General features: G+C 35.9%; 4 protein-coding genes and 1 pseudogene across 7 annotated transcripts; 3 read left to right on the top strand and 2 right to left on the bottom strand.

The window, feature by feature from the left end:
* Positions 1-1,262: 1,262 nt before the first annotated feature.
* Positions 1,263-1,685, bottom strand: LOC147925846 (uncharacterized). Its single transcript, XM_087492791.1, has one exon. It carries the CDS (start codon positions 1,683-1,685, stop codon positions 1,263-1,265), a length of 423 nt encoding a protein of 140 aa, XP_087348917.1.
* Positions 1,686-3,989: 2,304 nt separating this feature from the next.
* On the top strand, positions 3,990-14,497 carry LOC104751288 (receptor-like protein 15). The gene is made up of 6 exons (XM_019238046.2): positions 3,990-4,606; positions 4,989-5,144; positions 5,309-5,383; positions 5,551-5,625; positions 11,942-12,016; positions 12,108-14,497. The coding sequence occupies exons 1-6, from the start codon at positions 4,228-4,230 to the stop codon at positions 14,276-14,278; spliced, it is 2,931 nt and encodes a 976-aa protein (XP_019093591.2). The 5' UTR covers positions 3,990-4,227; the 3' UTR covers positions 14,279-14,497.
* A 2,000-nt stretch (positions 14,498-16,497) lies between these two features.
* On the top strand, positions 16,498-18,725 carry LOC104751286 (receptor-like protein 15). Its single transcript, XM_087492790.1, has 6 exons — positions 16,498-16,885; positions 17,247-17,402; positions 17,550-17,624; positions 17,770-17,847; positions 17,964-18,623; positions 18,667-18,725. The coding sequence occupies exons 1-6, from the start codon at positions 16,498-16,500 to the stop codon at positions 18,723-18,725; spliced, it is 1,416 nt and encodes a 471-aa protein (XP_087348916.1).
* LOC147925845 (receptor-like protein 15 pseudogene) lies at positions 17,770-20,308 on the top strand (annotated as a pseudogene). The gene is made up of 2 exons (XR_015584790.1): positions 17,770-17,847; positions 17,964-20,308. The product of XR_015584790.1 is annotated as a receptor-like protein 15 pseudogene (transcript).
* A 46-nt stretch (positions 20,309-20,354) lies between these two features.
* Positions 20,355-25,934, bottom strand: LOC104751287 (protein LONGIFOLIA 1-like). 3 transcript variants are annotated; one of them, XM_087491986.1, is made up of 6 exons: positions 24,481-25,787; positions 23,902-23,972; positions 21,925-23,823; positions 21,701-21,836; positions 21,352-21,461; positions 20,355-21,300 (listed from the first exon to the last, which is right to left on the bottom strand). In XM_087491986.1, exons 1-6 carry the CDS (start codon positions 24,617-24,619, stop codon positions 20,623-20,625), a joined length of 3,033 nt encoding a protein of 1,010 aa, XP_087348112.1. In that variant the 5' UTR covers positions 24,620-25,787; the 3' UTR covers positions 20,355-20,622. The 3 variants fall into 3 exon arrangements, with proteins under 3 accessions (XP_087348112.1, XP_010471507.2, XP_087348111.1); XM_010473205.3 differs by having other exon boundaries at positions 20,355-21,461; positions 24,481-25,934; XM_087491985.1 differs by having other exon boundaries at positions 20,355-21,461; positions 21,925-23,972; positions 24,481-25,661.
* Between the last annotated feature and the right edge of the window lie 890 nt (positions 25,935-26,824).

Here is a 26,824-nt window from a genome sequence, read left to right as displayed (position 1 = left end):
GGAGAGGCTGATTTGGCAGTTTTGGGTCTGCTGGAGCTACCTTTGGTTAGTGTAGTTGCACCTTTCTTCGTTATTGCCTTCTTTGGTGAGTTTTTGGTAAGGTGTTGTTTTTGGGATTTTTCTCCTGGTAGTGTTTTACTCTGAGTGCCCATCAGTTTGTGTAGTGGGGGTCGGCCTCTACCTCTCTTAGTGGTTTGCATAGCATCAATGAGTGTAGGAGAAGAATTTTTTAACCTTCCTTGTAGCAAGGTGGGTCTAACTTCTTGAGTAGGTGGGAATTCAGGGGTGGAGCCAGACCCATTCATGATTGCAGAGGTAAGAATCCCATCAGCGGTATCGTCCATTAGGTTTCTTGTTTCTCCTTGAATGACTCGCAGCTTCCGAGCAGCACTCTCTGTAGGGTCTGCACACGCCGTATATTGGACAGTCACCTCCATCAGATCCTCCATGATTTGTTCTCTTGTTGGAATATCAGCAGGAGTGTTTTTTTCGAAAGTAGGCATTAGAATCTGTCTATCGTCAGGGAGCTTAGTCAGAGATATAGCTTTGGGGTGCTCACCCTCTCTTTGGAAACGCTCAAGTGGTGGTTGACGGGTTCGAGAGTGGTTGTTGTTACCATTTTGCTGTGGAAGGGATGCTTGAGATTTTTCTCGCCACTAAAAGTTTCTTGGTTGGAGAGTTGAGGGGGATCACTCCCTGTTAAAAGATTCATGGTATCGTGTCCTGTCCCGAGAAAGTCTGTGGGAATCCCTAGATCTAGTGTAGGTGTCATAAGGAGGTCGGTGGTTTTTATGGGCTCCTTCTCCAGAGCTACGGTTGGATTCCATCTCCATATACTCATAGGTTCTCTTTTGGGGAGCAGAGCTTCTCTGTGAGTTTATGCTCCTTGCAGGACTGTGAGGTCGCGATCTTGGAGCCATAAAATTGTCTTCAGGGGTGTAGTAGTTTCTTGGTGTTCCATGAGAGGTAGGATGCGATGAGGCGTGGATTGAGTGAGATTTGTCTTGTTGTTCCTCTGAGTCCTTCAGACCAGGGCAGTTTTTCTTATCATGAGTAATTCTGAGGCAGTGCTTGCAATGGTTTTTCAGGTTTTTGTATTCCAAGTAGATCAGCATCTGTGAGCCTGTTGAAAACTCCACCATTGTTTCCTTGAGTAGTGGTTGTAGACCATCAAGCATAACTCTAATGTTCACCGAGTCTGAGGAGATGTCTATCTACAAAACTTCTCCCAGTTCCTCACCTATGGTTTGGAGCATTAATGGTTACCAGAAGTGTTTAGGGAGTCCCTGTACTTCAACCCAAAAGGGGATCTTTGAAGGGAAGGCGTCCGAGATAACAGGTTCCCACCGTTGTAATATAACCATCCATTGGTCAAAATGGTACGACCTCTCTTCTAGAACTTTGAGTAAATCTTCATCATAGTCAAAGCGGAGTCGAAAAACACCACGACAAAGGTCGGATCCTCTAGCTTTTCCATTCAAGTTCCAGTGGTTTTCAAAGAAGGGCAAAAGGGCCCAAATCCGTTGTCCTGCAGGGTTTGTTAAGCGACCAATGAAGGTAACAAAATTCTCTTCAATGAGGGCAGAGCAGTCAAGTTTGGGGGCTTTTATGCGTTTTCGTAGAGGTGGGGAATAGCTTTGGGCTAAATCCTTTCCTTTCTGGTAAGCAGAGTTTCTGGAGGTCATGGGGGTTGTGGATATGCGTACAGTTGGATTAGCGAGGAGGATGGGAAGTGTATGGCAGAGGTTTTAAGGAGAGTAGCAGGATCTCACAGGATAGATAGTTACTCGACAGTTTTGATGGACGCCGGAACTAACAGCGAGAATATTGATACGATTTCCGGCCCTGAATTGTGGTTTGAAAGTTGACTTGAGGAGGAGGATAATTAACCATTGGATAAAACCTTAACGGTCGGGTAAAGACTGGGTAAAGGTACATTTTTAATGAAAGGTGTTAGGTAAGATCCGAGTAAAGACTTGCATCTTGGTTGGGGGGGGATGGAGACACCGGGAGTCGTGCCTGGGAGAGAAATTTCAAAAACTTTCTATATATTGTATCGCATTGTTGTTGTTGTGTATATATATAACTAGGACTACTATAAGTGAAATAATTATGGTAGAAGCTTGAAATTTTCTTTCGGGCTAAGTACAAGAAATCAAATTTTCTATTATGTTTTTTATTCTTCTTTTCTTTAGTTTAATATTTGTCCAGGATCATATATGTGTCAACAACACTGACCCTGCATAGCATTCATATCCCTTATATATGGAAATAGACACACAAAATGCTGACGTGTCGCACTCACAGAGCTCTAGACACTATTTCCTTTATTTGTCATCAATTTCTAATAATAGGATATTTACATTTACATACCATTATATTTTTTCAAAATCCCTTATATATTAAAAGAGAAGCATTCTCACACAAAATGCTGACGTGTCGCACTCACAGAGCTCCAGACACTATTTACTTTATTTGTCATCAGCTTCTAATAATAGAATATTTACATTTACATACCATTATATTTTTTCAAAAATATAATTAACACCCAAAATTAAATTCTTATATTCTCTTTCTAACTTAATTATATCTTTTAATTACATTTTCATAAAATCTTTAAAATGAATTTTAAGAACTCTTTGTTCATATGATATGATAATATAAGATTGATATTATAATAATTCTCATGAGTTAAATTATAATTATTATAAAATTATATATATATTTATATTTATATTTACTACACAATCAAATTTTGATTCCAATTACTGATAAATAAAATAGATTTTGTAAATAAAAATTACAATACAAATATTTAATAATTATTTTATATCCCACATAGTGCCGATTGTTACCTAGTATCTATTATAATGGTTGCAAGTATATGGTATGATGTCATCTTTCCTTCTTTTTCCACTCTTGTTCCCGTTCACATTGCACTTGAATTATAGTAATTAATCAGTTATATCGCTGATTCTACATTGTATTATTCAGGATGAGTAAATTTTGGTGTGGCTGGCTAATTCATAAAATTTGTCTTTGTTAGTTGTGCTTAAAGCCTTGCTGTGAACTTGATAATGCTAAGCACGTTATAAATATGTCATAATGCTAAGTAAATCTTTTTATTATATTTCTTCTGTTCCTAATAGATCAATATTTTAGAATTTTTTCTTCTCTCTAAAATATTCATGTTGTACATTAAAAAATTGAAATGATTTTTTTTTTTATGTTTTCTTCCACATGACATGCTATCTAAAGTCTATCTTTTCTTTTTCTACCAAAAATTAATTATAAATTAATTTATAAATAAAACTTTAACTTTTTCTTATGTGAAATTGTCAAAACATCGGTTTAGTTGAGACAGAGAGAATTTATAATATTAATGGGGGAATATATTAATTTTATTTGGTTATATAAAATATATTAATTGTATTTGGTTATACAAATAGTAGAAAATTAATTGTAAAAGTTGTTTGGATACATGTATTTTCATATTCCATGTTTGTCCAAAATAAGTTTTTTTAATAAAGGTATTTTGTATAATATTGTACAAAAATAAATATTATTATACTAAATGTATTTTCAATAAAAAAGAAGGCACATTAGCAACTTCGTAGGCTTTTCGACAAGTCTAGGAATGCGATTTACAATTTGTAATATTTGACAAGACTACTATGAAATATATTTATAAATAGTTGTGATGTGATTCTTCCAAAAAATCGACACTTTCCTATGAATAGTTGTTTTAAAAAATCAGTTCAAACATTTTATTCATGGACATGAATAACAATAATTTTGATTTGTGAATTTATTTGGATTCTTTTTTTCGTTTTTTTTGAACAAAATAATTTATTTGGTTACTAATAAGCAAAATATCATTTGGAAAAAACTCTGTCATGCACCAAAAAAAAAAAAAAAATTGTTCGGAGTAAAAGATGCTCACCACACATTTTTTCACAAAGACCTTAATTAGCTTGACTTGTAGGCGCAACGAGAGTCTTATAATACGACTCAAAGTACACGTTACTTTTATGACAGTGAATCAGTATGATCACTCACGCTACGACCTTTCAAATATGACTTCGACTTTTCAAATTAATATACAATTATTTCTTGATGGACTTGGTGTTTTTTCACTTGAAATTTCTTACGATATTTGTATTGAACTCACAGTGACATACTGCGTTTGAGTTTTTGTTTATTTCGCTTTTTTATATCATATTTGCTATGGAAAGAAAGGTGTTTTTGGGCCAATACTTGATATGGGTGATGTTATTGTTGGGACAGTTACATGGATACATAAGCTGTATTGAGAAAGAAAAGAATGCTTTGTTTGAGCTCAAGAAATTCCTGCTCTCAATGAGGCGAGAATGGGATCACGATCCTTATCTCCCTACTTGGACTAATGACACAGAGAGCGATTGCTGCTTGTGGCAAGGCCTTACGTGCGATCCTACCAGCCGACGGGTTATCGAGCTTTCCTTTGGAAGACTTTTCCTCAAAGAGAATTCTCGCCTGAACCTTTCTTTGCTTCATTCCTTTGAAGATGTTCGAAGTCTGGACTTATCCTTTCTCGAGTTCGAAGGCATATATGATGATGTGGAAGGTAATACCAGAGTTTCGCCCAGGGTTCATTATATTGTTTTACGTCTTTTAGTCTCTATTTGAAAACAATTTTCCCTGACAAGTTCTAATTCTAGATGAGCTTTATCGTATTTCTTTTGTTACATTTTTTAAAAGTTAGTACTTAGATTTTTCTCCTGCATCAAAAAGTTATAGATATGTATTAACTAACTTGCTGATATTTAAGTCTATGCCATGTAGCAGAAAATTAAATATCCAACCGTCACTCATGCTTCCTTCCAAAGTCCATAACAGTGCAACTCTCATAATCTTCATTTGCATGTAGAATTATAATTGAAAATATTGAAGTGATTAGAGTGAGCTGTTATTTTCATATACTTTGTTAATAAGATTCTCGTTTGCAGGTTATAGAAGCCTAAGAAGATTAAGAAACCTGGAGATTCTGGATCTTTCTTTTAATAGATTCAACAACAGCATCTTTCCTTTTCTTAATGCCGCTACATCACTCACAACTCTGTTTCTTCCGTGGAACCGTATCGATGGTCCTCTTTCTGTTAAAGGTATATTTCTCCATTCTTATCTAAGGAAATACTCTAGCATGCCTATCCTTGATGGTATATCTTTTGCTATATTGATGCAATTTAAAATTATTTATAAAAATTTTGTGTCATAAGTTTAATATGTATCATTCTTATATTTGTTGCCTTGTTGGACTCTATTCCAGAACTTAGAGATTTGACACACTTGGAACTACTGGATCTGAGTGTAAACGAAATTAACGGCTCCATACCAATACAAGGTAAGTAATCTATAAATTGCTTTCTTTTATTTTCTAAAATGGAAATTTAATCAATTTAACGGATGCGAAAAACATTGTTGGATTGGTTTATATATCATCCATAAGATCTCATGTTCGTATCTAAAGTTGTTCAGCGTTGTGTGGTTTCGTCTTTTCTCTTTTGGCAGAATTAACTTCCCTGAGGAAGCTGAAAGTTCTGAATCTAAATCACAATAATTTTTCTGGCCCAACGGAATTGCAAGGCAAGTGTGATAAAATAATACAAAATTTGGATACATGCCACTTAGACCCTGTCTTTTCTAAATTTAATTTATTCAAGGGCTGCAAACAACATTTTTTTTGATTGTTTAGTTTATATATCATCCTTGAGATCTATCATGTTAGTATTTAACGTTGTTTCAAATCGATTAAGAACTTAATAATACATGAACAACTTTTCTTATTATATTTACAAACTTTTCAAAACTAAATCTATTTCTCAAATCTTATGGAACAACTCTCCATAAGGAACAACTCTCCATAAACTCTTGTTTATAACTTTATATATAGGTTTAAACTTCTCATTAACCTAATAGAATTACCATTACACAAATATTTTTAAAAAACTTTTCATTTTTCTATTCTATCTCTTTTGGTAATTTCCTAAAATATAAAGTTTTTTTTAAGTAATTGAAATTATCCAACATTCTCTCCCTTATTTCAAACTCGAACTCTAGGAAACTTGATCGTTTGAATTTGGACTAGTCTTCTCATTTTCTTGAACTTAACTCACCGGTACATGTTCAATAAATTATTAAGTTCAAGAATTTTATATGTTTATAACTTTATATATAGGTTATAAACTCTTGTTTATAACTTTATATATAGGTTTTAACTTCTCATTAACCTAATAGGATTACCATTACACAAATATTTTTAAAAAACTTTTCATTTTTCTATTTTATCTCTTTTGGTATTTTCTTTAAAGATAACTTTTTCTTTAAGTAATTGAAATTATCCAACATTCTCTCCCTTATTTCAAACTCGAACTCTAGGAAACTTGATCGTTTGAATTTGGACTAGTCTTCTCATTTTCTTGAACTTAACTCACCGGTACATTTTCTTGCCAACAATTTATTAAGGATATCCACCGGTACATGTTCTACATCAATCATGTGTTTTGTAAGCATGTGTTTTGTTCTCCCATGGAAGATCAGATTCTTAGTAAATGTTTTGGCTACTTTGTTGTCGATTCTAAGCACGATCTTCTTGCCTTCTATGCCTCGTATCTCTCTCAACAATTCCTTAAGCCATATAGCTTGTTTTGTTGCTTCTTTTGCTGCCATGAACTCCACTTCACACGATGATAACACCATGATCGATTGCTTTTAATTTGGGAAGTCCATGTAATTAGCGATGAGCCAAAATAGAACATATGTTTTGAAGTTCTTCTTCCATCATCAATGCCAACATTGTGACTACTATCTCTATACCCAACAACCTTCCTTGACTCGTCTCTCTTAAAGAACATTCATAAATTGGTGGTTCCTCTTACATACCTCAGAACATGTTTGAGTGCTTGTCCATGAAATTCTCTCGAGGTTTGCATATACCGACTTAGAACGCCTACAACAAACTCCATGTCTGGTCTTGTATGAATGAGATATCTTCACCACCCTAGGGTTCTTCTATACCGTGTGGCAACGATCTCAAGTTCTTTCTCAGCCTTTGAGATCACGGTACGTGGCTCCATCAGCACAAGAGCCAAATTACACGACTCCATCTTTGTATCTTCAAGTATTCCTTGACCATAGCCTTCGTGTTTTATTTGAATTTCATCATCTCGTTCAATTACTTTTATACTAAGATAGTAAGTTCACTTCCAAGATTCGACATCTCAAATTTCTTTGACATATCCTTCTTGAATTGATCAATGACTTTTTGTGAAGTTCCGTTACGAACAACTCATCAACATAGATTGCCACAATTAAGAAACTCTCTTTGTCTCTCTTGAGATACACCGACAGTTCCTTTTTACACTTCTTAAAACCCATCTCCTTAAAGACATAATCGAGTTTCACAATTCAAGCTCTCAGAGCTTGACGTAGCCCATACAACGCTTTATACTTGATTCTCTTCTCCCTTCTTAAAAAAACCTTCAGGTTGAGTAACATAAACCAACTCATTTCAATCTCCATTCAAAAACGCAGTATTGACGTCTAAGTGATGTATTTACCAGCCTCTTGTTGCCGCAATAGCTATTAGTAACCTTACAGTTTCAATCGAGCTACATGTGCAAATACTTCATCAAAATCTATCCCCTTTTGTTGCACATAACATTTTCTCACAAGTATTGCTTGACTTTATAAGTCCATTTTAGTGCTATAGGCTTCAACCCATCCGGTTTGTTAACAAGCTCCCAGGTTTTGTTTCTTGCGATAGACTCCATCTCGGCCTCCATCGCTTCAACCCACTCTCGCAAATTCATAGCTTTAAGAACACTCTCTGGTTCTCCGTTTATGGTGAGTAAGAGTTCTTCACTCTCTAGTTCGACATTTCAGCTAGTAGAACATAATCATTCAGGTACCTTGGCTTGTTGATGACTCAACCATATCTTGTCATAGTGTGTTGATTTTATGCTCTTGACTCACTTCCTCTTCAATATTTTCTTCTTATATCTCCTCATCTTGTTCCACAGGTTCTTGATTACCGTTGTGGTCATCTTGATTATTTCCATCTCTGTTTCCTTCTTCTATAAACCCACCATGAGATAGTTTTAAACATTTCAGGTTCTCCATCAGTTCGGTATGATGTAGTTGACCAGTCTCAACCATTTTTTTTTGTAATGGATAGGAGGCAGCCTCCTACAATTTATTCATAGAATCAGAAAAAAATTACACACGAACATTAGGAGAGACTGAGGTCCCGTTCATATCCTCCAAGAAAACCAAAGTGACCACATTCGGACACACTTCTTATAAATGAAAACCAAGTGGCAAAGAAAACCCATAGTTAGCTAGACCATCAATGATTAGCCTCTCTATACACATGAGTAACCCGGAATAACTAGTCCTTTAAAATAAAGTCATGGAAAACCCCAACCTTTCTTCTCATCAAAAACCACATCTCCACTTACAAACACCCGGAGTAATTGGATCGTAAAGTCTGTAAGCCTTTGAACCCAGTTTTGTTCAAATATTGATCACCATTCTTGACATACCATCCAAGTTCTTAAGATAAGGTATCGTTATCTTCGCGTATGCAACACATCCGAACACTCTCAAGTGTTCTATATTTGGCTTCTTCGATGTAAAACATTCATACGAGGTTTGACCTTGCAAAGCTTTTGTGGGAACTTGATTAATAAGATACATTAAATGACGCACAACTTCTCTCCACATATCATTCAGAATCTTCATTAATTTAAACAAGCTTGTTGTCGTTTCCATTAAAGTGTGATTTCTCCTCTCAACCACACCATTATCTTCAAGTGCATTTGGTGTAGTTAGATGTCTAGAGTCTCCATTCTCTTCAGAAAACAAATTAAACTCAAACAAGGTAAACTCTCCCCCTCTATCGATGCGAAAGGTTTTGATAGATAGGCCAGTTTGGTTTCTCAACACCCTCTTTAAACCATTTAAACTGATCGAATGCTTCACTCTTTTCCCGTAGTAACATCATCCACATGTACCTAGAAAAATCATCAATTAACATAAAAAAACATAGTGATTATTAGCTGGTGTTGGTGGTGATATTGGACCACACAAATCTTCATGGATCAACTCCAATGCTTTTGATGCACAAATATGGGTCTTAGTCAGGAATGATCCTCTTGTTTGTTTTCCGGCTAGACACACTTCACATAAATCCTGTCTTCATACCGCTTCATTCATGTAACGAGCATGAGCCTCGTATGTCTTGTTTAGATTCGTTTCTTGATTTGGTATCGGTTTATCTGGTCAAGTCAATGCATAGTGATCCGGTTTATCACATCTCCCATAAATTACTTTGGATAGATCCTTCTCAGGATTTTGGTTATTTTTTTGTGGTTTCTCCTCCTTGGTTTTAGCCATTGAATCGACCCCTGCCTCTACCGAAACCACTTATTCCATAACTGCCTCTACCTTAGCTCCTTCTATCATAGCCGCTTCTAGATCCTCCTTAGAAACCTCCATAACCTCCACGATTGTTGAAAGTATTTGTAAATATCAACTTTCCTTGGTCATCACTTTGGGGTTCTTCACCTACACTTTTTTGTACTCCTTTAGTCTCCCAACTATATTTTCATATCCTATTGAATTTAGGTTTAGGACTTTCTCAAGTGAAGCTACAATATGAATGAACTTTTTCTTGGTAGTCCCTTCAAGAATTTCTTCACTAAATTCTATTCCTCAATGTTTTCTCCTAAAGAGGCTGATTGGGATGCTAAGCCAAAGATCTTACATGCAAATCATCATTGGTATTGGTGCCACTCATCTTCAGATTGTATAGCTCTACCATCAAATTCAGAAGTCTAGCTACCTTCACACGCTCTGCTCCTTGGTGACGTGATCGGATGGCTTCCCAAAGAGTCTATCCTGAAACTTGTTCTCCTACTTGCAAATAAAGCGACTTAGGGATAGATTGAACCAGGAGAGCTGTCGCCACATCTTTTTCCTTTTGATCGACAGATCTTGGATCGATTGTATCCCACACTTTGCTGAATTGAAGTGTGATATGCATTCGCATCGACCAAACGGTGTTGTTCATCGATGTTAGCATCGAACAGTGGCTGGACGGTGATCCAAGGTCCTTGTTTCGCGACTTCGCGGTGGTGAATTGTTTCTGTCTCCCATACTTGGTTACGAAAGCTTCGTATCTGTCGGATCTTGATCGGAATTCAACCTATGCTCTGATACCAAATCAAATCTATTTAGAACTTAAAAATATAAGAACAAAATTTTTTATTAGATTTAGAAACTTTCTCAAAACTAAATATCTCTCTCAAATCTTATGGAACAACTCTATATAGGCTCTTGTTTTTATATCTTATATAATAAGAGAAGGTTTTTTCTAACATTGACTAACAATGTGACATTTGGCATTCTACTTTTGTGACACATGTCATTCTTATTAATTTCAAATTTAACATTCTATTTTTTATTTGACTTTATTTTCTTTTTATCTTATATAGTGTATAGTTTGTTAAAAAGAAAAATTGTTGTATAGTTTGCTTTTTGAATTTCAACATTGTTACAAAAATATATTCCTTCCATTTTTTTGTTTTAGCATCTAATATATTTCATAATGAAATCACACTACCATAGAACCTAAAAAAAATACTGATCAACCCAACTAAAAATTATAAACAGATTGAAACCTAATAAAAATAGAAAATGGTTTCATACTTTTAAAGTAAAAACTGAAACCAAATTAATTTATGATAGACTAATTTAAGAATATAAAAGATTTCCAAATATATAGACTAATTTAAGAATATAAAAGATTTTCAATATATATATATATATATCATATTATATTCAATAATCATATATAATGTATTAAAGACACAACTCAAATTTGTATTTAATAGTAATTTATAAGTTACATTTTGATTGTGTTTAAATTATATGTACTAAAAAAAGATAATAATATCATAACAAAATTGCTTTATCACCCTATGATATAACAGAAAACAATAATTTCAAAGTTCAATTTATTGTAATCATGCTATTTATACTCAAATTATTAAAAACAGAGACAATATATAGAAAATAAAAATTCTATTAAATTTCAGACACATTTATTTTCATGAATTTTTATAAAAACTGGTTAAACTTATAGTATAAGATATTTGTTTTGTGATATCATTTTAATAAATTATTTTAAAATCGACTTATCATATATAAAATTATTTTTTGTTAACTATTACTTTTAGATGATGATAAGAAAATTAATATATAGGACAACATAAAATTATTTATCAAAAGAATTAAGTAAGATCTTACACTTTTCTTTCTAGACTACTTATCAGTTTTTTATTTTCCAAAAAAATAAAAAAATATAAAAAATATAATTAATCTTAACTATTTAACGAAAATACCATATATAAGTTGACTTTGCTATAAGTAATGGTTTTTTTACTATAGTAACATACTGTTTAAATAATTTTAACAATACATTGGAATCAAAAATATTTAGTAATATTTACTTTAACTTTCCTCTTTTTCATGACCCTTCTATAAAACAGTATATAACATATATAAATTATAAACTGTAGTTGAACCGTAGTATTATAAATATTATATTTTAAGACATATATTAACAATTACATCTGTACATTTTATATATAATTGAAGAATTTTTTTTAATATATTTCAGGTTAATATTACATACATAAACCACGCATCGCGTGGGCTACTTTCTAGTATTATATAGGTTTAAGCTTCTCCTTAACCTAATAGGATTACCATTACAAAAATATAATTTGGACCTTTTCCTTTTCCTTTTCCTATTGTATCTCTTACAGTAAATTCCTAAGAGATAACTTTCTCTTCAAGTAATTGACATTATCCAACATTGTTCACCTTTTTATCTCAGAGTTTGCTGCCCTAAGGAAGTTGAAAGCTCTGGGTCTAAGTAGAAATAATTTTCCTGGCTCAATTGGATTGCAAGGTAAGATTTCTTAAATAAAATTTTGATAAAGAATTGTGGTTAATTCAGTTTAATTAAGTGAATAAAAAAATTCTGCATTTGATTATTGTAGGGGTTTGCAAATTGAAGAATATAGAGGAGCTCGATCTCAATAGCAACAAGCTTCTAGGTCAGTTTCCTTTATGTATAACTAACTTGACTGGACTTCGAGTTCTTGATCTCTCATCGAACCAATTGACTGGGAACATACCATCTGCTCTCGCTAACCTTAAATCCCTTGAGTACCTATCATTGTTTGATAACAACTTCGAAGGTTTCTTCTCACTTGGTTCACTCACCAACCTCTCAAAGCTTAAGGTGCTCATGCTTGATTCAAATTCCAACTCATTTCAAGTAGAGGTGAAAAGTTCTTTGAAGCCAAAATTTCAGTTGAGAGCTATTTCACTAGGAACTTGCAATTTGGATAACATTCCTCATTTTCTCCTATACCAGAAGGATTTGCGTTATGTTGATCTCTCTTTCAACAAAATTTCTGGAAATTTTCCTACATGGCTGTTGGAGAACAATACAAAACTCGAGGTTTTGAATCTAGGGAATAACTCTTTTAGGAGCTTTCAGCTACCAAAATCTGATCACAATCTGGTTTTGCTGGATATATCACTTAATGAATTTGATCAACTCTTTCCTAAGAACATTGGGTGGATACTTCCTCGTTTAAAGTATATGAATCTGACGACTAATGGTTTTCAAGGAAATCTACCATCTTCTCTTGGTAACATGAAAGAGCTTGAAGTTCTGGATATATCTCACAACAAGTTCTACGGAAAGATACCAAAAAGTTTTTTAATGGGTTGTTATTCCATGTGGCTCTTGAAGCTGTCACATAACAAACTAAGTGGAGAGGTTATTCCCGAAGCATCAAACTTTACTTATTTACGGGGCCTGTCTATGAATAACAATTTGTTTACAGGAAAGGTTGGAAGAGGTTTGCGGAGCTTCAGATCTTTGGAAATGCTTGACCTTTCGAACAACAATCTCACAGGTGTTATTCCAAGTTGGTTTGGCGAACTTCAACGCTTATCTGTGCTAAAGATTTCTAACAACTTGTTGGAAGGTGAAATACCTATATCGTTGTTCAACCTATCCAGTATTAGACTACTGGACCTCTCTGCAAATAGTTTATCAAGGAACATACCTCAAGCCAGTTCTGGATATGGGGTAGTAAAAATGTTACTCTTGCATAACAATAATTTATCAGGGGTTATTCCAGACACACTTCTAGCAGCGGATATTACGGTGCTTGATCTGACAAATAACAGATTGTCTGGGAATATTCCGGAGTCCATCAACAACAACATCAGAGTTCTTCTTCTCCGAGGGAATACTTTAACAGGCAGTATTCCTCGCCAGTTGTGTGCCTTAACAAGGCTTCACCTCCTGGATCTTGCTAACAACAAATTAAATGGATTCATACCTTCGTGCCTAAGCAATGCATCATTTGGTTTGGTAAAAGAGGATTTGTTATACGAATATGTTATTTCCAGCTATTATTCCGAGAATCCTCTTGGTACCTCTTTCAAATCTCCGCTCTTGCAAGATAATGATATTCCTGCTCAAGTTCACTGGGGAGAAAATCATATGGAAAGCATCCCAACGAAAATTGAGTTTGCAACAAAACACAGATATGATACCTACATGGGCCAAAACCTCAACTATTTTTCGGGACTGGATCTCTCAAAAAATGAGCTGAGCGGTGAAATCCCAGTAGAGCTTGGGCATCTTGTGCAATTACATGCTCTCAATCTATCTCACAACAACTTATCAGGAGTTATCCCGGAAAGCTTTTCAGGTCTGAAGAATGTGGAAAGCCTCGATCTTTCTTTCAACATATTACAAGGTCGGATCCCACCACAACTTACAGAGTTGAGCAGTCTTGCTGTATTCAATGTCTCTTCCAACAACTTGTCAGGAGTCACTCCAGAGGGAAGACAGTTTAACACTTTTGATACGCAAAGCTACTTAGGTAATCCTTTTCTTTGTGGACAACCAACCAACACAAGCTGCAACAACAACAACAACAACTACTTTCAAGAACTAGGTAATGAAGTGGAAGTTGATGGATCTTTAATCGACATGGTGTATTTTTATTGGAGTTTTGTTGCAGCCTATGTGACAATACTTCTTGGGATACTTGCATCACTCTCTTTTGATTCTCCTTGGAGCAGGGCTTGGTTCTACATCGTTGATTGTTTCATCCACAAAGTGAGGGATTTGGTTTGGTAAAATACTGCAGGTGTTGAATGTTTCTTATGTGCTAGTTTCATTGTTGTCCCCATCTGTTGTTGTACTTCTCAAATGATCCTGCTCTGTGTCACAGAACTAGAAAAATGACTTATGTTTGGTTCATGGGTACTGTCTTTGTCTTTAAATAAATGTAATGCCTCAAAACATATTTCTACTCAAATACAAGAAGTCTCATGAAGTCATCTCAAAATAGAAAAAGAGTTTACACTAACTGAAAAATAGAATATAGATACAGAGACTTCCCGTTAGACTCTATCTTATTTTAAGAATCTCGGAGATGTATCTATGATCGGTGGTAGGATCAGTTTTTCACAGTGATGCAGTATAATTTTGGCTGGCTTCATCATGGCTAGAGTTTAATCATCTGAGCTTTTGAAGGAAGTGCTCAACATTCTGAAGCTTTTTACGGTTTATCTCCGGATAAAAGCTTGATGTGGCTAAGCTGATTTCCACTGGCCGTCACAATGTTCATCGCCATAGGCATAGGAAATATTACTTGTCACATGATCAGTTCTGAGTCAAAAATGTAAGAAAACTGAACTGAACATTAAATCCTTGTATTGAAATTCTTTTTTGTAAAAGATAAACTTTCCCAAAGTAAACAAGCTACAGACAGATGTAAGAGTTTGAACTCTTGGTCATAGAATCTTAAAGTGACGTTGATCTTATAGTTCTTATCTATGCGGCATAGACTATGCCCATATTCTCAAAGGTTGATGACCATAACGATTGAGGACATTAAGATAGAATCCGTTTGTTACTAGTTCAGTGTCTCTGTATATGGAGGCTTCAAGAACAGAAATAGGATTTGGATCGGATGTTCCAAAGAAACTAGTGAAATGTTAGCTGACGATCCATCTTCACTAAACCTTGGACTGGATTTATGAAAACATAAAACAAATCTTCGAGCCTTGAGAAGAACGGAAACAGATGGGGAATCAAACATTATATATATTAATAACATGAAGAATTATGTGTGGTTCCTCTGTAAAGTCCGTCTTTGAATAACTGTAATGTCTCAAACATAAATTGGAGCCTTGTAGGCTAAAGGAGCCTGATCATGCAAGCCAAAGTTTAAGATAGTCATCAGTCATCACCCACGCTACGCAAGTACGCATGTCTCATGGGTATAAGAGTTTCCATTACTTGAGTCTTGGACTCTATACATTCTGTATATTTTCTCGGTGGTATTTGGTCGTTTTCCACAGAAAATTGGAATTGAACTCTCATAAACTTAGAGAGGTGTATGTGCACAGTATAAACTCACAGTCCCACATTGACTTTGAATTTCATACGTTTGCTTTTTGTATCATACTTGAAAGAAAATCGGCCAATTATCTATATTCACACTATGTGAATAAGTTCAAGTTCATACATAGAACGATGTGCAAAGAAAAGTCATGCATGTACTAAAAAAAATCATCTGATTCATACACGGATCATGATTTTTGGATATTTCCATGCATGTTGCTGAATGCTGACCAAAAAGATTCTTCTCGGATAATTTTTCCATTTTCTCTTCAAAGGATGAAAAAGAACCTCGAGTACTTGTCTGCCGACATGGCCATATGCTTGTGTAATGATAAGCAACGTATCACATGAGAACAAAGATTCAATATTATCTTGGGCCCTTTGCAATATAATTTATGTGGACTCAATCTTCCGTGTATTGTATATATGTTTATATAAATATTTCTTTTTCCCAACTAAAACATGGACAGTGTTTTACAATTTGGATCCTAAATTATCAAGTATTTTTGTTAAGTTGTTGTGGATCATGGATTCTAATATCTTTGCACTTACTGAGAACCAGGCTTGCTCAATCATGGCACATATAATTGGGTTTCACCATGGATATAAAACGACACACACTTGGACACACGCTAAACGACTCTTATTATCATACGCGAGTCAAAGTAAAGACAATGATCACTCGCGCAGCGTGAGTAATGCTACTACACATGTTACATGCATGCATATATGAGTTTAGGTGTTTTTCATTGATTGCATATTTTCAACTTTTTAAACATATACACAACTATTTATTGTTGAAAAAGGCAATGGTGTTTTACACGGAAATTTGAAATTCCTATATATAACGTACGTGGAGGTACTTGTATAGAACTCACAGTCCCACATTGCATTTGAGTTTTCTTTCACTGGCTTTCTAATTTTTTTTTTTTATAATCACATTTGCAATGGAAGGGAAGGTGTTGTTGGGCAAATACTTGATATGGTTGATGCTAGTGTTGGGGCAGCTACACGGATGCAAAAGCTGTAATGAGAAAGATAGGACGGCATTAATGGATATCAAGAAATACATAGTCTCGGTTTCTGAAGAAGAGTTATCGGACTTTGTTCTCACTACTTGGACTAATGACAAAGAGGACGATTGCTGTTTTTGGGAAGGCTTAGAATGCAATAGTACAAGTGGACGGGTGACTAAACTTTTCATCGATTTCTCGTATTGCAAACCGAGTTCTCTCCTAAACCTTTCTCTGCTGTATCCCTTTGAACTAGAAGTTCGAAGCCTGCTGTTATCTGACTCAGGGTTCGGACTCAGTGGCTTCTTTGATGATGTGGAAGGTACATCCTTTTTTTTTCTTCTTCTTCTCTCTCTGTTTTTAACCTCTTGTGGTCTCTACTTAGAAACATATTTCCCTGCATCGATAAGTTTGAATGCTAGATGAGCTTGATTTTTGAATGCTGATAACGTTTAAAATGATGGTACTTACTTAGACTTTTTCCATGCATTAAAATTTTACATAGCTCGGTATTAGTTAACTAACTCGCTGATGTCTATACCATGTAGAGCACAAAATTACATAAAATCTGTCACTCATGTTTCATAATCTTCATTTGCATATAGAGAAGAGTAAAATCATAATTAAACGTTGAACCTATTGAATGATTACAGTACTTTCTTAACAAGATTTTTATTTTGCAGGTTATAAAAGTCTAAAGAGATTAAGAAACCTGGAGATTCTGGATCTTTCTTTTTTTAATTTCAACAACAGCATATTTCCCTTTCTTAATGCCGCCACATCACTCACAACTCTGTTTCTTAAGTCCAACAATATGAGTGGTTCTTTTCCTGTTAAAGGTATGTTTCTTCGTTTTTAAAAAAAAACTAGCCTGACCTCATTGATTTATGATGCATCTTTTTATTTAGTTTATAATTAGTGTTAATATATAGGTCTTATATTCAGATTAAATCAACATTCTTAATATTTGTTGGTGTCCCTCTCAGAACTTAGAGATTTGATGAATCTGGAACTGTTGGACCTGAGTGGAAACAGATTTAATGGCTTCATACCAGTACAAGGTAGCTGTCCACAGATGCCTTTATTTTTTCTATTCATTTTTACTCATTTTAACAATACAAGATTGTTGAATTAGTCTGGACTATCCCTGAAATCATATTTTCAAAGTCCTGACCTTTTTTGTGGGTTTTTTTTTTCATGTGGCAGAGTTACATGCCCGGATGAGCAAACTGAAAGCTCTGGATCTAAGCGACAATGAATTTTCTGGTTCAATGGAACTGCAAGGTAAGTTTTCTCAAAATATTTCACTGCTTTGTTGGAGACTTGTAGACTTGTAGTAAAGTTCACGTTTAAATAAGTGACAATTTTTTTTTTTTGCTTTTGATTTATATTTATTGTAGGAATTTGCAAACTGAAGAATATACAAGAGCTCGATCTCAGTCAAAACAAACTTGTAGGTCAGTTCCCCTCATGTTTAACTAGCTTGACTGGACTTCGAGTTCTTGATCTTTCATCAAACCAGTTAGCTGGGAAGGTACCATCTCTTGTCGGTAACCTCAAATCCCTTGAGTACTTATCATTGTTTGATAACAACTTCGAAGGGTTATTCTCACTTGGTTGGCTCGCCAACCTCTCAAAGCTTAAGGTGTTGAAACTTGGCTCAAAATCTAACACATTTCAACTAGTGTCGGAAAGTTCCTTGAAACCAAAGTTTCAGTTGAGAGTTATTGCACTAACTTCTTGTAACTTGGAGAAGGTTCCTCCTTTTCTCCTACACCAAAAGGATTTGCGTCATCTTGATCTCTCTGGCAACATTATTTCTGGGAAATTTCCTTCTTGGGTGTTGGCTAACAATACAAAACTCGTGGATTTGCGTCTACAGAATAATTCTCTTACGAGCTTTCAGCTACCGAAATCTGCTCATAACCTACTTTCTCTGAATTTGTCAGTTAATGAATTCAGTCATCTCTTTCCTGAGAACATTGGGTGGATACTTCCTCATTTACGGTATATGAATCTAGCAGTGAATGGTTTTCAAGGAAATCTGCCATCTTCTCTAGGTAACATGAAAAATATCGAGTATCTGGATATATCTCACAACAGTTTCTACGGGAAGCTACCGAGAAGTTTTGTACAAGGTTGTTACTCCTTACAGTACTTGAAGTTGTCACATAACAAACTAAGTGGAGAGATTTTTCCGGAATCAGCAAACTTTAGTGATATGGATGTTGTCTATGGATAACAATATGTTCACAGGTAAAATTGGAGAACGTTTGCGGAGCTTGACATCTTTGTATATGCTTGACATTTCGAACAACAATCTCACAGGTGTTATTCCAAGTTGGATTGGCGAGCTTTCACGCTTATCTGCACTAATAATTTCAAACAACTCGTTGGAAGGTGAAATACCTGTTTCGTTGTTCAACATATCTGAACTAGAGCTACTGGACCTCTCTGCAAACAGTTTGTCTGGGGGCATACCTCCACACGTCAATTCCACAGATGGGCATGGGCTAGTGTTACTCCTGCAAGACAATAATCTTTCAGGGGTTATTCCAGACACATTGCTAGCAAATGTCAAAATACTCGATCTTAGAAATAACAGATTGTCTGGAAATATTCCCGAGTTCATCAACACCCAAAACATCAGTATGCTGCTTCTGCGTGGGAATTATTTAACTGGCCGCATCCCCCCACAGTTGTGTGGCATAAGCAACCTCCAAATTTTGGATCTTGGAAATAACAGACTAAGTGGATCCATACCTTCTTGCCTTAGCAATACATCCTTTGGTTTTGGGAAAGAGGATACATCATACGACTATGATTCCGATCTGTCTTCCTCGTCTGTTGATTCCTTGCATGTTGATTTTTATTTTGCGTCGCTTCTCATGTTTGAACGGTTTGGTATGAACTACAAAGAAGGCTCCCAAACGAAAATTGAGTTTGCAACAAAGTATCGATATGATGCCTACATGGGTGGAAATCTCAAATTATTGTTTGGACTTGATCTCTCAGTAAATGAGCTGAGTGGTGAGATCCCAGTTGAGCTTGGAGGTCTTATGGAGCTACAATCTCTCAATCTTTCTCACAACAACTTGTCAGGAGTGATACCTAATACCTTTTCAGGTCTCAAGAATGTGGAAAGCCTTGATCTCTCCTTCAACAGATTACATGGCCGGATCCCACCACAACTTACAGATTTGAGCAACCTCGCCGTGTTCAAGGTCTCATACAACAACTTGTCAGGAGCCATTCCACATGAAAGACAGTTTAACACCTTCGATACACAAAGCTACTTAGGTAATCCTCTTCTCTGTGGACAACCAACCAACACAAGCTGCAACAACAATAACTTACAAGAACCAGATAATGAAGTGGAAGCTGATGAATCTTTAATCGACATGGTGTCTTTCTATTGGAGTTTTGCTGCAGCCTATGTCACAGTACTTCTTGGGATACTCGCATCACTCTCGTTTGATTCTCCTTGGAGCCGAGCTTGGTTCTACATCGTATATGCTTTCATCCACAAGGCTACGAATTTGCTGTAGGTGCTAAAAATGCATCTAGTGTGCTAGTTTCATTCTCGTCCCCATCTGTTGTTGTTCTTCTCCATACCTTTGTTTCGAAAACCAGACCATTACTTATGTTTTAGTTCCTGTCGTCTGTATTGTCTTTTGTCTTTGAATAAATGTAATGCCTCAAGCTGGTTTGGTGGTTGTTTCAATATACAGAAAGTTGCATAAAATAATCTCAAAATGAGAGTACACAGACCCCAAAAAAAAAAGAATAGATACAGAGAAATTTCTCGTTAGATCTCTTTCTTCTGTATGAATTCTATACCGATTTACAGTATCTTTTCAGGTAACCATCTCAAGAAGAACTTCAGTAATTACATAACACACCATATGATTTTTATCCTGCTGTAGAATATAAAGACCCAAATACAAGCAAATGAATCAGCAAGACAAAAAAACCAGAGTGAAACGTAGAACACAGTTAAAGAGTTAGAGAAAGAAGAGAAACCACTTTTGTTTATAAAATCTTCTTCAACAGACTTTGCTATTGGTCTGCAAAAAGTGTTCTTCGCCTTCCTGACTTTGCTTGCACACGGCTAGTCTCTGCATGTACAACTTCACTAACCAGATCCTTGAAGAGAAGCCTCTCCACATCCAGCACCAACCCTGAGATTTCTCCACTGAAGTCTGCCCAGTTCCCAGATCGAATCGTCACATCTTCAGCAAGTATATTTTTCAAGAAGTCGTCTTCTTCCTCCAATAAGAAGCTTTCCGACCTCTTTGTGGCTTGCTTTTGCATTGTTTCTACCGCTGAACACAGTTCTTTCAGTAATTGTTGAGCACTCACGGATTTCTTAGTCATCTTAGCAGATGACTTCATCAATGGATTCGTCGTGGCTTCAACTGAAGCTAGTTTCTCTACCAGAATCTCATTAACGGTGTCAAACACAAGTTTGCGGTTGAGCTTCTCATTTTTCAGAACCTTACTTTCCTCTTTGTGTAAATGCATAGTGCTGCTTCCCTTTGTCTGCTCAAGAACAAAGAACAGCTCAGGATTGATTGGGTGGCCAGAAGGGTGTAGCTGAAACGTTGTCAATCCTGAGCCAAGGTCTCTGAGGAGAAGGCCCGAGGCTAACAGAATCTCCGAGATGTATCTATGATCAGTGGTAGGATCCGGGTTCTCACAGAGCGATGCGATATAATCTTGGCTGGCTTCATCATGGTTAGAGTTCAGTCGTCTGAGCTTTTGAACCAAGTGCTCAACATTCTGAAGCTTCTTACGGTTTATCTCTGGCGAAAAGCTTGATGTGGTTTCTGAGAAACTGTAAGCTGGATTCCACTGGTCCTCGCAATGTTCATCACCAAAGTCATCAGCTACATTACCTATCACATGATCAGTTCTGGGTCAAAAATGGAAGGAACTGAACAGCTAATCCTTGTATTGAGAAAAAAATTGTAAAAGAGAAACTTTCTCAAACTAAGCAAGCTACAGACAAAATGTAAGAGTTAACCCTGGTCATAGAATCTTAAAGTGGCATTGATTTTTGCAAGTTTCTTATCCATGTCAATATTCTCAGAGGTTGATGACCACGAGGACACTAGAGATAGAATCCTTTTGTTACCTTGTGTCTTCACGGGTGATGGTTCAATCTCTCTGTACGTTGAAGCGTCGAGAACAGAAATAGGACTTGGATGTTCCAAAGCAACTACTGAAAGGTTCGCTGAGAATCCATCTTCACTAAACCTTGGACTGGATTTCTGCAAACACAAAACATAACTTGTGAGAACTAAGTGAAAAACTTTTGACACCTAGCACTTAGATATACAAATGAGAGTCAGAACTCACATTCTGCATTAAGTTAGAGACTACAGCTTTGGCTGCCTCGATTACAGATGGACTTTTACCACCATCGGCTTCAGTAGCTTTTTCTACACAAGCAGAGGCTTCTGTTTCGGATGGAGTACAAACGTCATTACTTGACGTCCTAGATTCATTGCTTGCTTGACTAAGTTGGTCATCATTTTGCTGCAAACTCTTCCGAGCCTTGGGTCTACGTTTGCCACCAGGAGAAGTAGATTCCACAAGTTGTTGGTTTGACGGTTTCCTCGATTTGCTAGATTCAGGAGGTGTTGGTGGCCGTGAACGTTTATCATACTCAAGCTTCTTCTGCTGTAATCTTGGACTTACAGATCCTGAACTCTTTGAAGTACTTTCTTTGGGAACCTGCTGAGGCCTTTTTGAAGTAGACCGCACACTTCTGCTGTCAGATTTCTTATCGAAAGAGCTGGTACAGGAATCAGCTCTTCGGTTTACAGGACTACGATCTTTTGTCACCCGTTTACTACTTGCTGAAGTTTCTTTATCACCAGGTTTTTCTCTACGGATCTTATTGAGGCCAGATAGGCTGTGAATGGGAATAAGGGATGACGCAGGAATACCAGCCTTTTCAACAAGCTTGGCAGGTTTCATAATCACAATCGGGGATTGATATACCTGGTTAGCTGAAGATGAAGAAGGCTGCGCTCTCGTTATGGATGGCATTGCATGGTTGGAAGTTGCAGAATTTTCTCTTTCATAATCCTTTTGAGCTGCAACGTTTGAGGATTGTAGTTGTTTCTCAGTATCCAGGAAACCCTTTGACTGCATAGACTCTAATATTTGTTTAAGGGCTCGCAGATCTTTTCCCGAATGTTTGAACTCAAGCTCATTCAATCTACGCTCCATTTCACTGTACACTGTAGGAGAAAAATTAGGTGCCTCATACGGCTTTGCTTTCACAGGCATGCTAGCTTGCTTTTGCAAAACTCGGTTTCTATCAGCTTGTTTCCATGGAGCTGGTTCAATGGGGAATCTTGTATTTGATAGAGGTTTCATAACAAAATCAGAGTTTCTCCATCTTGGAGAAGCCGGGTCCTTCCCCAAGCTTCTTGGTGAGCTAGGAGAAAAACGGATAGCACGGTTCAGATTTTTCTCCCTCAATGATCTTGAAAATGGATCGTCGTTTTGATCAGAGGTGCTGGTTTTGTTCAAACCAAACTGATGAATGTCTCTACCCAATGGAGATCCTGGCAATGTCTCCAATCCCATGAGCTTTGCAACAACACTGGGAGGCCGTTTCTTGCTGCTGCTTGAACAGCTTTCACTGAAACTTTCAGAAAGCTTACTTGATCTAGGATTAACACCAGAGTTTTGCATCACTCGTTCTCTACTATCCAGCGAAAGCCTAGGCAAATCTTTTAGCTTCTGTCTGGATTTCAGCGTATCATGAGAATCAACTGAGTAGCGAGGTGCATCTTTCTTACCAGTCTCGTTATAATGTTGAGATGTTTCTCTAAGTTTTGCTAGAACTCTGAAGGACTCATTGAGATCCGCGGGAGTTGATTGCTTCAAACCATAAGGCCTTGGGGAATCCTCTCGTCTACTGTGTCTAACTACTTCTTCTCTTGTCATTGGAGTCTTAATCAAAAGCCCTCTGGCTTCTCTGTACATTGAGTCTCTCACAACATCTCTGAGGTCAAGTCCCAGATGTGAAAACCCATTACCTTCGGTCATCTCAGGATCACTTGTAGGAGATTCTGGAAAATTGGCTCGGTCATAGGCAGAAGAAGCTTCAGGTAGAACTCCTCTGTTGAACTCAGAAGAAGATGGGGAGGACGAGCATGAAGATGAAAAAGAAACCCTCGATGATTCTGTTGAAACCCTTTGCTTCTCTTTCACATTCCCACCAGTGTTCGAGTCCTGAAACTGAATTGCAAAAACCCTTAGGATCTTATTTATAGAAAACCTCGTGTATATATATGTTTGACAAGAGAAGCAACTTACAGTTTCTTTTTGCTGATAAATTGTATCAACAGATTCTTTCTCGTCGTTGATGCTATTAGCATTTACACTACCTGCAACAAGCACATAAACCAAGCATGAGCATCATACCCAAACTCTCAAACAAGGAACACCCCGATAATGCATTCAGAGAAACCATTAATAAAAACCTATACGTACCAGTTAGTCAAACTTGAATTTATCACATTTGGTTGGAAACTTCATGAGCCTAAGGTTAATAAAAGTCAAAATCTACCAAGAAAAAACTGGCCAGAAGGGAAACTAAATCTAAACTAAAGATCCGGCAGATCAACACAACTGAGAAAGAAAGAAAAAGACAACAACCAAAACTTAGATCTCTGAGACTGTAACTAAGACTTGGTTAATGAAAAGATTGAAACACTACATTGGCAGATGCAGAGCCAAAACAAAATAGAGAAGAAAAAGAAAAGTAAAAGACATGAATTAAGAATTACATACATGTTGTAACCACATACGAGTCAACGACTACGAGACACGAGATCAGAAGAGAGTGTTTAAATTATCACAAAAAAAAATATAAATATAAATAATTTAATTTACCTAAAGTAAGGCTTTTTCGCCGGCCAGTGAGAACATGGTGACGATCAAAGATTTGAAAAATCCCATTCATACAACCAATTTGCTTCTGCAGATCTGCAGCACTATCATCTGCCAATGAATGCAGAAGCTTCGCAGCCATTTCTCTATACAATCACAAAACCAGCCAATCCTCCGGCGCCGAAAACTTTATACAGAAAGATTCAAAAAGACTTATCTTTTCTTTTCTTACTTTTTGGCTTTGAAAGCTTTCTTTCTTCTGTGATGATTGATTTCCAAAAAACCCAAACTTTTTGGCCTCAATGATGTGTTTGCAATAATAAGGAAGAGATCACTTTAAAAAGCTTTCTTATTTTTTTGCTTTTCTCTCTATCTCCATCATCAAACAGTAACCACCCACCATTAAAACTCTATAACGAGAATGACGCACCTTCCATATTCATATAACTCCAAAATCATAGCCTTTTATCTTTGTAGAAAAAGAAAAAGAAAAAAAAACTTGAAACCCGTTTAAGATTTCAAATCACACAACCCCTCCTCCCCATTGTAATTTCTTCAGCTTAATTAAAGCTTAAAACCCGCTAAATTCACCCCCAAAATAAAATCTAATCTAAGTCCCACCACAACTAGACACTAGCAAGCAACCTACGGATCTAAAAGGAAATAAAGTTTACACCTTTATACAAACCTAAGATTCCCAGATTCACTGAAGACAAAACGAAAAGGAGAAAAGATAAAAAAACCCTTTTGGTAATTTAGATCCAATCTTCAATAAACTAAACGATAAAGATAAAAAAAAAAAAACACAAACTAGAACATGTGTGACCCTTTTGTCTGAAAAAACAGTCCTAAAACACAGAATGTGAATCTAGAGAACCAGTGAAAAAGAAAAGAGTTGCAGAAGCAGAGCAACGGCCAACCAAATCAAGAAGAAGAAGAGGAAGGAGAAAGAAAGAAGAAATAAAAGGGATTAAAGAAAGGAATGGAACAAAAGAATCTCTTCACAGATCCAAGAGAGAGAGAGAGAGACTAAATGTTCCTCTGTTTTGTACTCACTCACTCCCCTGCTAACTGCTCAGAGAGAACAAACCGGCAAATTCTCAGCCACATCTTGGGCTTTTTTTGGAATTTGTATGGTTTCTTTTCTTTTTTTTTCTTTCTAATTTAATAAAATGTAGAAACCCGAGAGAAAGAAAGAAAAAAAACAGTTATCTTTATTTATTTATCTATCAGATAGTAGTATTAAAACAAAAACAATAAAAGAGACATTGTCATTGTGTGTGGAGGTTTACAGAGGCTCTCCATCTCACGAAAGCATGTGAGAGAGAGTGGATCTTGTTTTTACTTCTATACATACATACATGTGACCCTCTGTCAGGTCATCGACATATCCAGAGAATGATTTCATTTTTTAGTTCTACTCTCTTTTTTTTTTTTTTGTCACCAAATAAATATATGTTTCTAAAGGATCCTGGATTTGAAACTTGAAATACAAATTATCATAGTAATCTTTGCTTCATTTTCACACCAAATACAAATTTTCACGTAAAGTATATATATTATAGTCATCTTTGGTGAGGTTTATTTGCAATGAGTAATTTTTTTTCCTATGGTAAAAAAAATGTCGGCAAGTTAGAAATAGACAATATATACTACAAACAGACGTTAATTCTTGACTTTTTTGTATCACCGGATAAAACGAGTATTAAAATAAGATTACGGCAGATAATTCAACATGAAATCTATACAAAAATATATGCTTTTACGATATATAAATTTTCAATCTATTTGGTGAACACTAAATAAAAGCACTTTCACCACCATTGAAATGAAATGTATTTTACTACCAAAGTTAGATATGTGATTAGAGATATATCACAATGTTTGGTCTTTAATATTTGCCGGTAAGGTCACGGCTCTACATTAAATACCATCCGCTTAGGTAGGGAAACCCCAAAACAAACAAAAAACAAAAGCATAACCAAGTACATTTTCACTAAGTTATATATCTGTCATAAAAAAACTATAGTCATTTTCTGCTTCTTATATCTATCAAACGAAGACTTGTCATTTCGTTGTTCCCTTTTTTTGCTTTATAGTGGATCTCTTCTCACGTCGAGATGTAGCTCCCCGAGTTTTCTCATATCACCTTATTCTTGTTGTTCTTTTTCTTGTCATTTTCGACTCATTACTCATAAAATTTGACAACCACATACATTTTATGTTTTGACTTTTCTTTCTCCAATTCAATTAATTACTGTCGTATTCATAGGTGGCGTATAAACAAACTATAGAGCCTAGTACACCACTATGAATTAATTAGCAGTATTTCTCTAAGTACTTAAAA

This window comes from Camelina sativa, chromosome 16 (genome assembly GCF_030686135.1).
Source record: "Camelina sativa cultivar CO46 ecotype springtype chromosome 16, ASM3068613v1".
NCBI classification, from domain to species: Eukaryota; Viridiplantae; Streptophyta; class Magnoliopsida; order Brassicales; family Brassicaceae; genus Camelina; species Camelina sativa.
This window is presented reverse-complemented; position numbering and strand designations above follow the sequence as displayed.

What these genes read in the sequence shown, in the direction of transcription:
- LOC147925846 (XM_087492791.1), bottom strand. Translation starts at nt 1,685, where the DNA reads ATGACCTCCAGAAACTCTGCTTACCAGAAAGGAAAGGATTTAGCCCAA.
- LOC104751288 (XM_019238046.2), top strand. Translation starts at nt 4,228, where the DNA reads ATGGAAAGAAAGGTGTTTTTGGGCCAATACTTGATATGGGTGATGTTA. An exon ending in CGGCTCCATACCAATACAAG is followed by an intron (nt 5,384 to 5,550) that starts GTAAGTAATCTA and finishes CTCTTTTGGCAG; the next exon opens with AATTAACTTCCCTGAGGAAG. An exon ending in TGGCTCAATTGGATTGCAAG is followed by an intron (nt 12,017 to 12,107) that starts GTAAGATTTCTT and finishes TGATTATTGTAG; the next exon opens with GGGTTTGCAAATTGAAGAAT.
- LOC104751287 (XM_087491985.1), bottom strand. Translation starts at nt 24,619, where the DNA reads ATGGCTGCGAAGCTTCTGCATTCATTGGCAGATGATAGTGCTGCAGAT. An exon ending in GCGAAAAAGCCTTACTTTAG is followed by an intron (nt 23,973 to 24,480) that starts GTAAATTAAATT and finishes TGCTTGTTGCAG; the next exon opens with GTAGTGTAAATGCTAATAGC. An exon ending in ATCACCCGTGAAGACACAAG is followed by an intron (nt 21,462 to 21,700) that starts GTAACAAAAGGA and finishes ATCATGTGATAG; the next exon opens with GTAATGTAGCTGATGACTTT.
- LOC104751286 (XM_087492790.1), top strand. Translation starts at nt 16,498, where the DNA reads ATGGAAGGGAAGGTGTTGTTGGGCAAATACTTGATATGGTTGATGCTA. An exon ending in CTTCTTTGATGATGTGGAAG is followed by an intron (nt 16,886 to 17,246) that starts GTACATCCTTTT and finishes TTTATTTTGCAG; the next exon opens with GTTATAAAAGTCTAAAGAGA. An exon ending in TGGCTTCATACCAGTACAAG is followed by an intron (nt 17,625 to 17,769) that starts GTAGCTGTCCAC and finishes TTCATGTGGCAG; the next exon opens with AGTTACATGCCCGGATGAGC.